Raw genomic sequence first — 16,647 nt, 5'->3', positions numbered from 1 at the left:
TCTACTGTACAGAAGTCAGATTTTTCAGCAATCTTCCACTTTCACTTTGGAGGGGTAACATTATATTATTATTATTTTTGCTACATACAAGTTTACTTGAATTTATAAGTTACAGATTCTCAATTCCTATTCATATCTGCAAATCTCCATAAGGCTCTCTCTGCTCTGTCTTTCTGTCTCTGTGTGTGAAATAAGTACATAGGGAATTATAGAACACAGGTTGTCCTGGATACAAGCTAATCAACACTGCCACTCACTTCCATTGTGTCTTTGGAGAGATAAACTATCCAGTATACAAGGTTGAATCCTGCAAATGCAACTGGGAAGAGAATTCGAGAATACTGATCAATTTTGCTGGTACCCCCGAAGACTGGAGAAAGTGGTGGGGGTGTGACAGGTGTTGATTTTAGGATAGGTGCTCCAGTGAGGACTTTGCTGGCCTCAGAAGATGGAACTATCGGCAAAGCCAAGGAAGTAATCCTTTTCTTCACGTGATACTTGGAATCAGAATGCTGTAGTACAAAAGATAAAGGTATTTAATGTAATAAATATTACCAATTTATTTAGTCATGCATAGTAAGCTTCACCAGTGACAAATATTCATTGACTACTAATTATATGAGGTACAATATGAACAAATTCATCATAGTATTTCCTATTACTACTTTTCTAAGAAAGGGTCACAACACATTTATTCAGACATATTCTAGGGTTTGAATCCAGGGCCTTAAAAAAGATAAACTGCTCTCTCCCACTGAGTTACATATGGAGTCTTAAAGAATTTATTCATTCCAAGAGTGAAGATAGATACTTTTTTTTTTCAGTGTATGGGATTGAACACAGGACTTCAAACATGCCAGGCAAGCATTATACCACTGGTCAAATGATATCAAGTAAATACCCATCTGCTTCCATATTACATTCTAAAATTTAATACATCAACAATAAATGCAGTTATATGTCTGAGTAATTATATTCGGCACAGAACCATTATGTTCTGTTGAGCCAACTTAAAAAGTTATGCATTACTCTCTAGGTCAATGGGTGTGAACATTGGTGTGTGTGAATATGTGTTTGTGTGTGTGTGTGTGTGTGTAAAAACATTTAAAAGCATGGGAACAATTATATAAGAAAATATTAGTTCAATTCAGTGATAGCACTCTGAAAAGTTTCCCAGCTTAAATCTTCAAATTCACACACTTAGTGAGCTTGAATCAGCTGAAATTTAAGAAAATAACTAACTAATGTATATCATAGGCCAGTGACCATGTATGAAAGCCTTAAAATTGAATGAGAGGATGGTTGTGCTTTAGAATATATCTGCCTCTTCACCAAAGTAGTTCTATGTAGAGGACGATGCTTCAACACCCCATCCACAGGATTCCCCACTGTTCTCCTTCTCTCTGGAATCACACCAAGTGATTCATCTTCTGACCTGAGAGTTATTGCATGTCCTTGCCTATCATTGAGTCTTGTCCTCTATTGCAGTCAAAAGACAATCAGCTTTAGTCTTAGAAGGAATGTTTGAAACCTTGACATTTGTGAAAATCGGAGACAAGAGAGGGAAGTATGGTATTCATAGTCACATGTCTAGCAAAGCCCACAGTATCACTTCAATGTTTGTCTCATGCCTACACATCTGCTTTGCTGCTGCTCTGAGCCTAGTCCAGAGGCCGTGGTTTTGTCACATTTAGATTTTTTTCATACTGACCGTGTCTAAGGGTCTTTCCTCTGATTTTTGCTATTTCTTGATTATATCTTGAAACAAGCACTCTCTTGGTGGCCAGCTTGTCTTGCTGTCTCTACACTTTTAAACACTTGCTGTATATTACCCCTGCTCTTGTAAAACTGCATTATTTCCTTCCTGACAGAAAATTCTTTATTTTTCTGCCTAGCAGGGTATATTCCTCAAGTGGGCAAACACCTGCAGCGTAAGACAGAAATCCTCTGGCCACAGGATGAAGCAGTCTCAGTCCTTGTGCTTCCTGACCACAGAACATTGTCCAACCCATTTCTTCATCCCAATATAAATGAATGCAATTGACCCTGATTTTACATAAGTGTAGTGAGTTTCATGCAAGGAATGTCTTATGCATTGGTCTCATGCAATGACAGGGAATCTGGACATAATTAAACAAACACAAGTTCTTGGAGAAAGAAGAGAGTATAAAATAGTAGATGATCACTTGTTCTCCTACCCTTGGACAGGAAATAAGCAGTAGCAACTCTTAAAATTAATAATAATTGAGAAAAAACATATCAAGGTTCACCAGACTGTGTGGCTGGGACCAGAGTAATAGCATTTTGATCTCAATGCATTACACACTGGACTTAAATAATTCTGGCATTATTTTCTCATATTTTTCCATGACAGTTTTCAGATTTTTGTTTTGCCCATTAACAATGTGAGTAATATTATCTACCTGAAAGATTCAAGGGTGTGGAACTCTAATGTGCTTTCTCCTTGTACGGAAAATTCTTAATGATCATGAAGTTCAAAAGGGCAAGCCATAAGAAACTTTCTTTCTATGTTCATCCTGACTTTTTATGCGTATATTATCTGTCTAACACATGTCTCTCTTCCTAGAGTAGGCATATGGAGGATACGTGGGCATAATTTATTGGTATAAAATTATTATAAAACATAATACATGATGGAATATGTAAGCTGCATTGTCTTCCTCCTATAAGCTTGAGTGATGTACATGCAATTTCTGCATCTCTTAGCATTGCCACATTTTTTTTATCATTTTACACTCAAGGAGAATTGCCAGATAACCCAGGTCCAGAGAGAAGAGGCAGCATTTAGAAACATACACCATAAAAAATTTAAACAAAATGTCATTAGCTTGGAATTAAGGGGTCCCTGAATTAGGAATACTCCATGCTTCATCTTCTGCACCAAACGATCCTCATGGAACATCTCTTAGAAACTGATAAACCCTGATATTACAATTGCATATCTACTTATTTGTGATATGACTCAGGAAACTAAAATATGCCACTGGCATGAGGGATGCTGAATACCTATTAGCCATGAGTTCTTATCTTTAAACTTAAGGATAATTACTATCGCCCTCATAGGTTTTATTTGTTTATTTCTGTGTATTTTAGCAAAATATGCACATATACACATTTGCCCAGCAAATGTTGACAGATTTTTTCTTGATCAAATATGTGCTATATATATCTGGCTTCTCATGCTTTCTTTTCACTTTTACCAAATTTCTTCTTTGTCTGGATGATCATGCACCTTGCCAATCCATTTTTATCTTCAGATATATTGACAGAAACTCATGTCCCTCCAGATATCACTGAAGATGACAGCCTTTACACACTCTGATGATTTAACCAAAAGGACTCTCATAGCTATTATCCCATTCTACCTTTAATTAGTATGATTATGGCCTTTCTCCTTTCCTAGAAATAATTCTCCTCAGTGACAAAAAAAAAAACATATTTTTCTCATGCAAGAATATTCCATAATGCCTAGCCATTGCAAAGACATGGAATATAGTATATTCTTTTCTAAAAAAAGTATGCTCTATTAATAAATGATTGAAAATTGAACAATTTCTAGGACTTGTTGAAGGAGGCAGACAAAGAAGGGGTCATAAAATGCTTTATAAGAGCTACACCATTTTTTAATATTTTGAGACATGACATCATATGTGTCTCCTTTCTAAATGTTTACTGTGGTCAAGCACTATGAGGTTATTCATATACTTAATTTTACTTGGTTGGAAACATCTCCAATATCATATATGCTCACTTTAGAAACGAATAAATTGAAACACGGAAAGGAAGAAAGAAGTTCGCATCAGTCAATGGGTAGCAAGCTCTAGATTCTATTCAGAGCTGTTACTAACATTGCACATCACATTGGCATAAGGTAGGATTTCTCAAACTCAAAAATAATAATATTTTAGGTTGGACAATGTTTGTCCTTGCAAACTGTCCTATGCATTAGGGGATGTTGAATAGCATTCATCACCTGTTTATACAAAAAAGCAGTAACAGGAGCTGGAGAGATGACTTAGCACATAAGATGCTTGCCTGCAGAACCTAACTACATGAGCTCAGTTTCTCAGTACCCAAGTAAAGTCAGATGCACAAAGTGGTATATGCATCTGGAGTTCATTTGCGGAGTTTGGAGGCCTTGGCATGCCCATTCTCTCTCTATCCCCCTGTGTGCTCCATCTCTCTCTGCTTATAAATAACATATATATATATATATATATATATATATATATATATATGTATATATATATATATATAATATTAATGTATAATATATATTATATTATATGTATATATAAATGATGATGACATAATAGTCCCCAGCCCAAATTGAAACAATCTGCAGTCATTGTCAACTGTCTTGTTAAACTAGGTTGAGAATCATTGGTTTAGTAGCATTTGTTTCATGGCCTAGCAATGTCTGGAGAATTTCTCCCAGGCAGCAAATATGGTATTTTAAGGGATATGCAGGAGTCCTGGCTACTTTACACACTGGATAATTAGATACTGGGGTATTTGAGAACCAGAAACCAGAGTATACTAGACCCCAAATTAGAAGAAACATTTTGAATTTCTGAAATGAAAAGAAAGCCTAATTTGTGAGCCATTTAAGCTCCAGGTTTGCATGAGACCTGCCCGCTTTATTGTAAGTCAGGCAGGTCGGGTTAATGGCAAAATAGGCTTCTGTCAGAGTCCAGATGAGGGCTCAGCTTGGTGCTGTCACTGTTTTGAGTGGAACACCTGTGGTTTTGAATTTTCCCCAGGCTCCCCTGCTGTTGAGTGCCATCCTGCCTTGGATATTTTTAGAGTACCTCTTTGTTTTAAATAAAAGTACCTTGATCAGACTGGACAGCATGACAATCAATTATTAAGGGATTTTTTTTGTAACAACCTATTTTTTTTTAACATTTTTACATGGAGGGCCAATATGTAATTTCTTAATAGAGGTGTTCTAATCAAGGTTGCATTATGATTGGACAAAATAACTGTTTATAGGGGGAGTAAACAGGCACCACAAAAGAGAAAGTATTCTCTAAAGAATAAACAGCGTTTGTTATAATCAAAATCATCATATTAATGGAAAATTAGAGCTATACTGAATATTTTTGAAGAGACATTGCAGCAAGTAGAATTGTGAACATAGATGATTCCACAATTTCTACAGAGAAGTAGCTTAAAGACTTCACACTGATGCAAAAGGATGCTTGAGGAACCAGGATGAAGAGTCTTAGGTGGGATTTGAGGGAACCTGTGGACAAAAAGTTTGCCATCTGTACCTCTCATCAACTTCTCCTTCCCCTTAAATGACAAGGCACAGTATGGAGAAGAACACCATTATTCTTAGACTCTATAACAGTTGTAATTCCAGGTAATGACATGACTACAAGAATTCTTGGCAAAATTTGGAACAAGAGATGTAACACTGAGCATTCCATCCATTACATCTCTGTACACAGGTGAGCACACCATGCTAAGGGCAGAACACACACCTACACCTTTAAGAAGAGGGCAGGAAGGATGAAGGTCATTTCCCTTTGGGGGCCCAAGTTTGCTTAGTCACTGACTTTTGATGAGTTTCTATCACATTAAGCTCATCACCTTCTTTTCCACTTAGACTTCACTCCACTAGAAATAGTTACTCCTACCAACTTGATTAGACACTCTCAGATGGCTTTTATCACTCTATTTCCAGTCTCTAGGCACAGTCTTTATCATAGTCATCCATGAACTTGTCCCTTCCCTAAGTGCATCTCTTCCTGCCAGACAAGAAACTCCATGAAGGCAGAGGTCCCATGATGTCACTCAGCAAACTTCATAAGGCATTTGACATTGTAATTGTCGTATACGTATTTCAATGAGTGTATAAATGCTCAACAAATGGGCATCAGAGTAAAAATAGACCAAAAGAAAAATTAAAAAAAAAACAATAATATAATCAGTATAAATATAATAACCCTCCTGACGAATACAATTTTGGTCCATCTTACATGTAAATTTCATCAATGTCCTGTATAGACATTAATAAAATATGTCTCACTTCCTGTGAAGAAGATATTCCACAATACAGAATGGAAGAGAGAAGCACGGGTTGGAGAGCATTCATACTGTGGCATGTGACAATGAGAGCTTAGACCTTTTAAATAACAGGGAAACTAACAAACTACCAGAGCACTTCCTTTATCACCACCTCACCACAGTAGTTTGCAGTTTCAATGGGCAACCTACTTAAATAATGTTGTTTTGATTACAACTGAATAGGCATTTTTAAATGTCATGGTATTTTCAAGAAAAATAAAATGACCTTGCAATCATAATATACCATTGTGTAATATATAAATAACAAATGTATAACTTATGTTTTCTTTCCTCTACCTTAAGTAAGGCAACTTGCCAAATTTTGACATTGAGTAAATAAAGTATACATGTGCTATGTAATCACCTATATTTATTTCCAATACCTTTAGAGTTTGTAATTTTGGTTTGGTTATTGTTTTTAATTGTTAGACTTCAACCTTTCAGAAAAAAAAAAGTTCCTATTTATTTTAAACATACAGTGTTGAGGTAGGTGCAAAAATTCAATTTTTCTTAATAGAAAAAGGCAAGTTGCAAAGAAATGAACTTTGAGGTGAATTACATTCAACTTTAATCCCAAAGGTATATAGTTTCTATGAAGACCTGGGATTTTAAATTCTGTCTTATTAATAAATTATACCTGTAAAATAATAGCCTGAGGTGATGGTTACTTTACTTTACTTCTTCTCCAAAGGTTTGAAATCATATTTTTCTCAGTACTATGTATTTTTCAAAGATGAGGTAAAGAATTCAGAGTTTCTTTTTATTTCAATATCTGATTGATGAGTATATTCAAGGTAATTTTAGTTGTATTTATTTATTTATTTGACAGTGACAGAGAGAGAAAGAGGCAGATAGAGAGAAAGAAAGAGAGAGAGATAGAGAGAATGGACACACCTGGGCCTCCAGCCACTGCAAACGAACTCCTGACACATGTTCCCCCTTGTGCATCTGGCTAACGTGGATCCTGGGGGATAGAGCCTCAAACTGGAGTCCTTAGGCTTCACAGGCAAGCTTTTAGCCACTAAGCCATCTCTCCAGCCCCCATTTTAGTTGTTTTTTACCCTATTAAAAATGAATTTATCTTTTCATTCTTGTTTCTTTTTATTTCTTTTAAATATTGTATTTATTTACTTGAGAGAATGTAAAAGAAAGCGGCAGAGGGAGGGAGAGAGAGAAAGAGACACAGAGAGAGAATAAGAGAGAGAATGGGTATGCTAGAGCCTCTAGTTACTATAGAAAAACTCCAGAAGCATGTGCCACCAAGTGCATATGGCCTTCACAGGTACTGGGAATCAAATCTGGGTCCTTGGGTTTCACAGGCAAGTGCCTTAACTGATAAGCCATCTCTCCAGCCCTCTCTTTTAATTTTTAAGTTTTTGCAAATAAATTTTACCTTCTCTGGAAGAACAATTTAGGGTCCTGCACCCTATAAGGAGAAAAAAAACTGAGGAAAATGCATTTCTCTACATCCTCCAAAATCTTTTCTCAGCAAACACTGGATTTAAACTCCACACTCAACTAAATTAGCTATCTTTTAGTGATACTTTTGTCCATGTTGTTAAAGTCTAATATTTGTATTTGTAAATTTGTAGATATGCTTTAATCTATAACCCACAGACAACATGCAAATTATATATCTATAACCATACAGTTAGTTATAGTACACATATTTTAATAAACACAGAAAAATATAGGATTAACCTTGCTTGAAAAAATTACTTGGACTCATGTAATTCTAGAGTGAATTCTTGGTAGTTTTTCCTACCAGCTAGTATCTAGTATTTTGGCTTTCTAAAACTTTTTATATTTGTAAAAGAAGGAAATCAGTCTCATATATGAGACTTTTTATTATATTAATGACCCTTTAAATATTGATAATATCATTTGTTTCTGATTCAAAAAAATCTTTAAGGGCAAGGGATTGGCCACAGCACCGTAAATTAACAACCATTTCACACTTACCAGCCTTTGGCTCTGAACAACTTGGTGTATATATATGGAATACACTGATATAAATATATGGTATTTTAATGGGAATGTAATGCGTGTGTTGTGGCTCAGATCACTGGTCTCATCTTACAGTCATAGACAAAGTAGCAAGCAGATTTCTCTCAGAGTTGTCCATGCCATAGGAATGCCTGTTCCTTCCTTTCAGACTCTGAAGCCTCATTAGGACTGTTTTCTAGTTATTTTCTATTTATTTATTTATTTATTTTATTTTACTCTTCCTAGTTGATAGATGTGAACCTGTTCAAAGCACACATCTAAAGGCAAAGAAGAGTTTTCTAGTCTCCTCAGAGAGCACAGAATCTGCCTGTAAGGATGATGAGAGAAGCATGGCAAAACTTTAGAGCAAAGATAAATAAAAATTGTTTCCTAGTAGTTTTCCTTCACCTCCCATGTGTACTGGACAACCAGATTGACCCTGAAACTAGAGTTATACAACTTATGCTCCACAAATTTTGTCTGAACCTATTTATCTGTTGGTCCTCATTGCTTGAGCTGGGCTTTTCTATCTGCTAGAGAACATTCAAAAAGAAGGCATTACCACAACGATCTCAGCTTCCAAGGGTTCAGCGGCTTTCGGCACTGTCACTATGGGTGAGGCAGCAGTCTTTGCTTTCCTGTTGGCCTTCTGGGACTGAAGGTTGGTGAAGTAGTTGACAGCTGCAAACTCAATGAGAGCAGAAAAGACAAAAGCAAAACAGACGGCTATGAACCAGTCCATGGCGGTGGCATAGGAGACTTTGGGCAAGGAGTGCCGGGCACTGATGCTTAAGGTGGTCATGGTTAAAACGGTGGTGATTCCTAAAATAAAGAATGAGAGGGCAGTATTAACACCAGAAGACCAGTAACAGGGTCAAATGACAGCATGTTGGTAGGGAGGGTTGCATGGCTTGCCATTGCCAAGTAACTTTTGTTGTTTTATTGTGTTACAGTCATGCATAAGAACTACCCAGAAGGATTATTTTCTCTGCATCATGGCAACATCAGGCTGTGACTTATACAATGTAATTGCTCAAAAAAATTTCTGTGATGGCTTAGTGATTAAGGTACTTGTTTGCGAAGCCTAAGGGGCCAGGTTTGAATCCCCAGTACCCATGTGAGCCAGTTGCACAAGGTGGCACATACATCTAGAGTTCTTTTGCAGTGGGTAGAAGCCCTGGTGGGCCTATTCTCACTCTCTCTCCCTCTCTCCCTCTCTCTCCCTCTTTCTGTCTCTTAAACAATTAATAAATATTTTTTGAAGAATCTGTTGAAATGAGTTATTTGATTGTTAAATTTGAATCATAGATATTTCCACTTGTTTACTGCTTTAGAAAACTTATAATGAGGATCCAGGCCAGGTGGTGCACACCTTTAATCCCAGCAATGGGAAGGCCGAAGTAAGAGGATCCTTGTGATTCTAAGGCCAGTCTGGAGATACAGAGTGAGTTTCAGGTCAGCCTGGGCTTACCTCAGTAACAACAACAACTATGTATATAAAACAAACAGGAAATTATATAACAAATCATTATTACTTGTTATAAAATATTGCAATCCTAATTAATTTTAGTAGCTTATAATATTTTTCATTTTAGTTGAAAAATCTATTTGGTATAAAGTTAACATAAAATTAGATGTCTCAATTAAAAATAAACACAGAAGCCTGGTTTTAAGATGAAATATTTACCCACAAGGAAATAAATTTTATCATTCAAATGCCAGCAGTTTTTCTACTTGAATTATGATTTGGAGAGTTTATACAATTTGGAAATATCTAATATTTCTGTTGGGTATTATTATGCAGATTTTTTGAAGGTTTTTTTTTAATAGTTCTATTCTTTTTAGAGATTTATTTATTTACATGTGTATGTGGGGGAGTATGTGTGTGTGGCAAGGTATCTAGCCATTGCAAATGAACACCAGAGGCCAATTTTATGTCAGTAGTAGAGATTTAAACCCAGGTCAGCAGGCTTTCCAAGAAAGAGATTTTAACTGCTAAGCTATCTCCACAGGATAATCTATTCTAATACAGTAAGTATCTAAATCTCCATCATATTCTGAGATCTGAGTTCAACTCAGGTCTTTCATGCTGACAGCCAGATATATGATGATGAAAATATGTAACAAAATATATTGTGTTGCTGATACGATTTAGTTACAGCTTTTCCCCTTGCTACTTAATTTTGCTACATCTAACAAATAGTGATTTTATGCCAAATATATGGATAAATATTTTGGTAGAACTACAGGAGATTATTTACTTTAATATGTACCTTGAGGCCTGCAAATGGTAATTGGAGATGGCACAACCCAATAGAAATATACACATATAATTTATATGAGCAGGCTTGTTATATTGGCTCTTGTTTTCCTGCATTTACTTGTATGCTTTTATCTTCCTGCTTGTACTGCTAAGCAGGGCACATGCAGGTCATAGAAAACCAGGCAGAATTCTTGCTGAGACAAACTTTTCTTTATTTACCAGGCAACTTGCAATGAGATGTGGGTCATTTTTTTTTTTTTTGGTACATGCGTCTGAATGAGAAAACAGTCTATTTTTGTCATGTGGGTTGAAAAAGCACACCAAAATATAGAAGCAATTAGAAGTGGAGATGGAGTAGAAATGGAGCATAAAATGAGGCATACCAAAGACAGTTCTTGCTGGAACAGACTCCTTATTAATCCAGAAAGAGACCTGAGACAGGATGACTGTCATAATGCAAGGAGTGTATATCTGTATCATGAAGTAGCCCATCTTTCTTTGCAAGTGGAAATAAACTGTCATGATTACATATTCACCTGTTGGAAGACACGGACATTGCTACTCACAGTGTGTAAATGAATGCAGGTTAATATAAATTGTGCATTTTTTAAACTAGCATTGGTTGGAAGAAAGCAAGCAAGGGTATTCTTTTAAAGTATGAGAATACTTGATGGGAGCAACAAGTCACATAAGCTCAGTCAGTTTCTGTTGGTTCTCTGTGTCATATATTTACAAAAGGATTAATTCCGACTTATTTGGTGGGGGAGGGGTGTCTGGAGAGATGGCTTATCAGTTAAGGCATTTGCTTGCTAAGTTAAAGGATCCCGGTTAGACTCTCCAGGACCCACGTAAGCCAGATAAATAAGGGGGCACATGTGTTTGGAATTTGTTTGCAGTGGCTAGCGGCTCTGGCACACCCACTCTCTCTCTCTCTCTTAAATAAATAAATAAATAAATAAATAAGATATATTTTTTAAAAGTACTCCTTCCAAGATTATACTCATGTTTTAATGTAGTTGGCACAAATCAATTTTGAGGATAGTTACTCATCACTTTAAAATAGTAAGTTCAGCCAATCATGGCAAATTCTAAGGGAAAATAAATAGTTTAAAGATTAATATGAGAGTCATTTCACAAACATTTTTAATTTTTTTTTTTTTTTTTTTACCTGTGTTAGACTTAATTGTCTCACTGGATACCGTTTGCCCAAGGAGATCATACTGGAGAAGGCTGGATGATTCCTCTGGCACTTCTACTGAATAAAGTGGCCCTTTTTTCCATGTATATATGATCTCACTTTTGGGGTAAGCATCTGAATTTGTGAAACAAGTTAAATATATCAGTGAGAAGGACTAGTTGCTGTTTTATTCCCTTTATAGCAAACATCATCTCTGTGGCTTTTAGAGAAAGGTAATGCAGAATAACATTTCTATCATTTCACAGTATTTATTATTCACAGGAACTACAAGCTCTAGGATTGAAAGCAAGCATATTCTTGGAATCCTAGCAAAAGTATCATAGTAATATTTTCCTTTGATGTCACTTTTCTGGCAAAAATCAGATTAGCACAAATTTGATTCTCAGACACTTTTTATAACTTACAACTCCCAAACTTGAGTGGACAAGCATGCCCGTCCATAGGAAAGTTGACCAGCCTCATGGGGCAGTCAGCATTGATGGTAAGCCTGGGGACATTGAAAGAGAGGGCTCTGATTAGCATGGGGGACACGGCACGTCATACGGGCAGAGGAAATAGAATGGAGAAGCCTCACCTCATCGTGTACAGAATTGTGCCATTCTGCATGATTCTGAAGAGTTTATTAGGCGTGGTCATGTTGTGAGCAATTGATTTTTTGCCATTCCTGAAAAAGGTGTCAGGTGTCCAGATTTTACTGACCATCAAGTTATTTAAACTAAGGATTTCTGCAGGCCCACCAAACTTCAACCTTTCATCAGTCCATGTCTGACGGAAGAAAACATCCATTGTATACTCCTAAGAGAAAATGAATTAGTCACAATGCCTGGGGAGATGGCTTGTTAAAGGTCTCATTTCTTAATTTATACACCCCCCAGTACTGAAACTTAAGCAATAAAGGAAAAGTTTACAACAATACCATTTTGGCACAGCTGAATAATTTTATAATTAGTAATTATTGATTTTAAAAAGAATGACTGATGGTTATAATCAATGAGTGATTTTAATCATTGAACAATTATTTTGGTCATTCCTTATGTTTATCATTCACAGCTTGTAATAATTTTATGAAAGAGAGTGCTGTGTTGTATAAAACACCCTCTCTAGTTTTGACTTTGCCTGATGTTCCCACTTCTTATCTATCCCATCATCCAATTCTCAATGCTCCATCTATAAGATTCTTGCTATTTCCCTCAACATGAAAATGTGTATAGTCTAGATTTTGTGCTTCTCTCCCAACCTACACTCTGCTCAGCATCAAATTCATCTTGATGGAGGCCTCAGAGCCTAATGGCATCATTCAGTAAAGTTCTAAGAATATGTAATCTTTATGAATTAACAAATTGAGGTAGCATAGCATAGTTTTTATTTTCCCCCCTTTGGTTTTTCAAGGTAGGGTCTCATTCTAGCCCAGGCTGACCTGGAACTCAATATGTAGTCTCAGGGTGGCCTTGAACTCACAATGATCCTCCTACCTCTGCCTCCAGAGTGCTAGGATTAAAAGCATGTGCCACCACACCCAACACATAGTTATTTTATATTGGTGTCATAAAACAGAAAAATAAATTTTGCCATGATCATTTTGAGTAGACTCATTTACCCTGAATAATAAAGTTATTATTTTAATTCATGGTTTTTATGGAAAGACATTAAAACTTTTAAGATATTATGATAAGTGCTATTATACAAGACAATTGCAAATAAGTTGTAATTATGTTAAAGCATTGCCAATAATTCCTTGTAAATTTCTTTATGACACTTATTAAAGTAGTGATTCATTTTAAAAATAAAATTTCACACACAGTATACATATACAATTCAAGTAAGATTAAAGTTATATTATAAAAATATACATTAAAAGATACATGTGTATAAAATAAATTTCCAAAGAAAGTCAGACTTCAATAATAAGTTACACAATGTTTTTGGTTGTTTATATTAGAAATAGGTCAGTACTCAGATGAAAAATGATATTAAAATGAGATCTTGAAATATTCTGATTTTTCTTTGCCCTCAAATCTTAATTTGATTCTCAATAAAATTTCTCCTCACTTCCCATCTTCCCTTTCTTCCTTACTGTTTCTCTCTTTTTACTTTCCTCCTGTTTTTTTTTTTTCTTCTCTGATTCCTTCATTTCTGTACTGCTTTCTGCCTCTCATTGTTATACTCTTTTTATCATTTCATGTTAGCTGTGAAATCAAGAGTGAAGTCTCTAGGAACTGTTTACATCTTTCTAATAAAATTGAATAGCACCCCTCTTTACAGATAGTTCAGCATTTTCACTTCAGGGTCTATATCTTAGCTTCATGGGAAAGCTACCTGAGGAACTGAAAGAATATAACGAAACACTTTGTTCTAGAAGAGAATTTTTTACTGCCGCTTACTATAAATACCCTCTTACGAATTCTCCAGCCATCTGTACCTGGAGCAGAGTGTCCAGAACACCCACTGATTCATCCGCAATGTTCAAGGTGGAAAGCATAAGCCTTTCCAACTGATTCCTGTACTGTTTGAATGCAATGTGCTGCTCTCAGTGCATTACGAAGAACAGGCTTGCTTTAAGGTTCATTGAGGCCCTGCACATACTCATATGCACAAACTCTTATAAAATTTTCTTATACTAACAAATTTTCTAAGACTTAATAAAAGTGATAAATTATTCTCTTTGTAAAGGTAACATCATTATATATGTGGGTAGAATAGGGCCTATAGTACTAAAAAAAAAATAAATAAAAAAAAATAAAAGCCCTCATCTTAAAATGGTCTAGCAGAACCCTTAGCGAAATGTGAAGGAGATTAAGCTAGTAATCTGTTCTAATGGCTGTGCACTCCCATCCGAAAAACACATAATAGTGTCATGAATCTGGAGCCAAGCGTCAGGGCAGTGCCCATTATCATTAGTCTTCCCTCTTAAGCAAAGCTACCTACTTATTAAACTCACCATCTCCACATCTGACACAGGCCCAAAGCTGGTCACATAGATGTCAGTTTTGACTTCTGTGACAGCACCTGAAATTATCCAAGAGGGATGATTCAGTTAACACAAGTATTTTCAAGGGGACATAAAGGCTCAAAATAAATAGATAAACAAATGAAACCTTTCATAGACCAGACACTATAACTTAAAGCTATTCACACCTGTTTCTATTTGTTGTCTTTGAAAACTTAACATTAGTTGCCTTCTGTTCAATTGGGACACTATTAAATGAAAGAGAACAAGATTGGTTTATCCTAATTATTAAAAACAATAACTAATAAGCATTGACAGGTTTGATGGAACAAATGTTAAGAAAAATATCTAAAATTCAGTATTAACTATATACTCACACAATACTATGAGACAAGGATGTTTATATATCCACACCATAGTAGAAGACAGTAAGACTTAAAGAGTTCAAGCAACTTGCATAAGGTCACTCACTAAAGAAGGAATAAGGGCTGGACAGGAGCAGGTGCAGGGCATCTCAAGACCTCCAAATCTGATCACTCATAATCTACTTCCCTTCTGACACATCTGAATCATAAGAATAGAAGGAAACTTAAAGTGCTTGGTTTAACAACAACACAGCTTCTTACCTCCAAATCCGGGCCGTAGACGGTTATCATAGCCTTCCAATAAGTTGTCAAGGATCCGACTGACATTTTCTGAGTAAAAGTTGCCTTCATCTTCAAGTTGTGCTTGGGTATTTTCCAGCCTGAAGGTGGAGAGTCAATACTTCTCACACTCAGTCCACGACATCATACACACAAGCTACCCCATTCTACCTTCTTTCCCTGTGTGACATAAAACTCACTCCATGGGTACATGCTTTCCATTTCCTCTAAGCTAAAGGGAAAAGTCACAAGGATTACCTTACTTACCATAGAATAATGGACAGCCAAGGAAGAAGAGACCCCATCCTTTGGGTGACTGAAATCCCAGCTTACCCTCTTCTTGTCTTCTCTCTTTCTTCAGCCAGCTCCTTTGCCATTCAAGTGGAGAAATCCTCCAATCTCCTCATATTCTTCTTCTCTGCATGTCTAGTGAGTAATCCAATAGATGAAGAGGTTGTTAGAAAAACTTTGGGCGTTCCCTTTGTCTTTTTTCCTTGGGTTCGTCTTTTCACATGGAACGAGATGGTTTGTGGTCTTAGAGTGTGTCTAGAAGACACTCAGCCTCCTCTGACTGGCTCCTTTTGGAAATGGGAAATCTAAAGGGACAGTGTATGGTCAGAGAACAGTGACAATAATCGAATAAGGCATTAGGGGAGATTAGGAGGAAGAAATCCACCGGTAGTTTTGGCATTGAATTAGCAGGGCCTGTGAGGAAATTTGGAAAGCAGTGGCATCTTGCTGATTGAGGCTATGTTCCAGTGAGCTCTGCCTTTATTATTTCTATGGTTCACAGAAGGATTCCTATGCAGTGATTTCTGCTTGAAAAGTCATCAGGATTCACCTGGATTCTCTTTCTGATTTCCCAGTTTCTCTGGTTATACACCTACCCTTCCTCTGCATTTAAAATATGTCCCAGCAGGGCTTGGTGGTACATATCTTTAATCCCAGAAATTGGGAGGAAGAGCTAAGAGGATCACCATGAGTTCAAGGCCACCCTGAGACTAATTCCAAGTCAGTCCAGGCTAGGAGATCCTACCTCAATTATATATATATATTCCCTACACTATTTACCTAAAGTCACTTATAATGCATAAGGACAACTCCTGGTCATTATAGTGTTGAGTAAATATTTTCCTAAGTATTTTGTGTTTTTTTTGTTTTTTTTTTCTGTCATCATTGTTTTCTGCAGCTGAGATACAAAAGAGCTCCACCTTTAGGAATTCGGATCTGTTTCATGAATACTGCCTGCACAATCACATAAAGATGATGCTTGCTATGGTCTCCCATGCAGAAATAAGGCAAGGATAAAGCACACACAGAAAAGGTACACGGTCACTGGCACTACTTTTTAAGACTCAAAACAGGTCAATGCAAAATGTCTGAACCAAAGGGATAGGTTCTTATCACTACTTCTGGTACGAGGAAATTTTAGACAAAAATTCCACTTAAATATCAAAAATCTTAAAGTGAAAATAATAAACATTATAATAAAGAACAAGTGGATAATTAAAAA

The 16,647-nt window shown here is 36.2% G+C and overlaps 1 protein-coding gene across 2 annotated transcripts; it reads right to left on the bottom strand.

Moving 5' to 3' along the window:
• Positions 1–236: 236 nt before the first annotated feature.
• On the bottom strand, positions 237–15,439 carry Gabra6 (gamma-aminobutyric acid type A receptor subunit alpha6). Of its 2 annotated transcripts, none has more exons than XM_004661046.3 (9): positions 15,402–15,439; positions 15,117–15,235; positions 14,482–14,549; positions 12,118–12,338; positions 11,948–12,030; positions 11,514–11,657; positions 10,729–10,881; positions 8,645–8,904; positions 237–512 (listed from the first exon to the last, which is right to left on the bottom strand). In XM_004661046.3, exons 1-9 carry the CDS (start codon positions 15,437–15,439, stop codon positions 237–239), a joined length of 1,362 nt encoding a protein of 453 aa, XP_004661103.1. The 2 variants fall into 2 exon arrangements, with proteins under 2 accessions (XP_004661103.1, XP_004661104.1); XM_004661047.2 differs by having other exon boundaries at positions 12,118–12,308.
• Between the last annotated feature and the right edge of the window lie 1,208 nt (positions 15,440–16,647).

This window comes from Jaculus jaculus, chromosome 6, assembly GCF_020740685.1.
Source record: "Jaculus jaculus isolate mJacJac1 chromosome 6, mJacJac1.mat.Y.cur, whole genome shotgun sequence".
NCBI lineage: Eukaryota > Metazoa > Chordata > Mammalia > Rodentia > Dipodidae > Jaculus > Jaculus jaculus.
Note: the sequence above shows the minus strand (reverse complement) of the source record. Positions and strands in the feature narration are given on the sequence as shown.

Coding starts and splice junctions, on each gene's coding strand:
- Gabra6 (XM_004661046.3), bottom strand. CDS start 15,439: ATGGGGTCTCTTCTTCCTTGGCTGTCCATTATTCTATG. Junction 11,658..11,947: donor TCCACTCAAGTTTGGGAGTT/GTAAGTTATAAA, acceptor TCACAAATTCAG/ATGCTTACCCCAAAAGTGAG. Junction 8,905..10,728: donor TCCAGCAAGAACTGTCTTTG/GTATGCCTCATT, acceptor TCTTTATTTTAG/GAATCACCACCGTTTTAACC.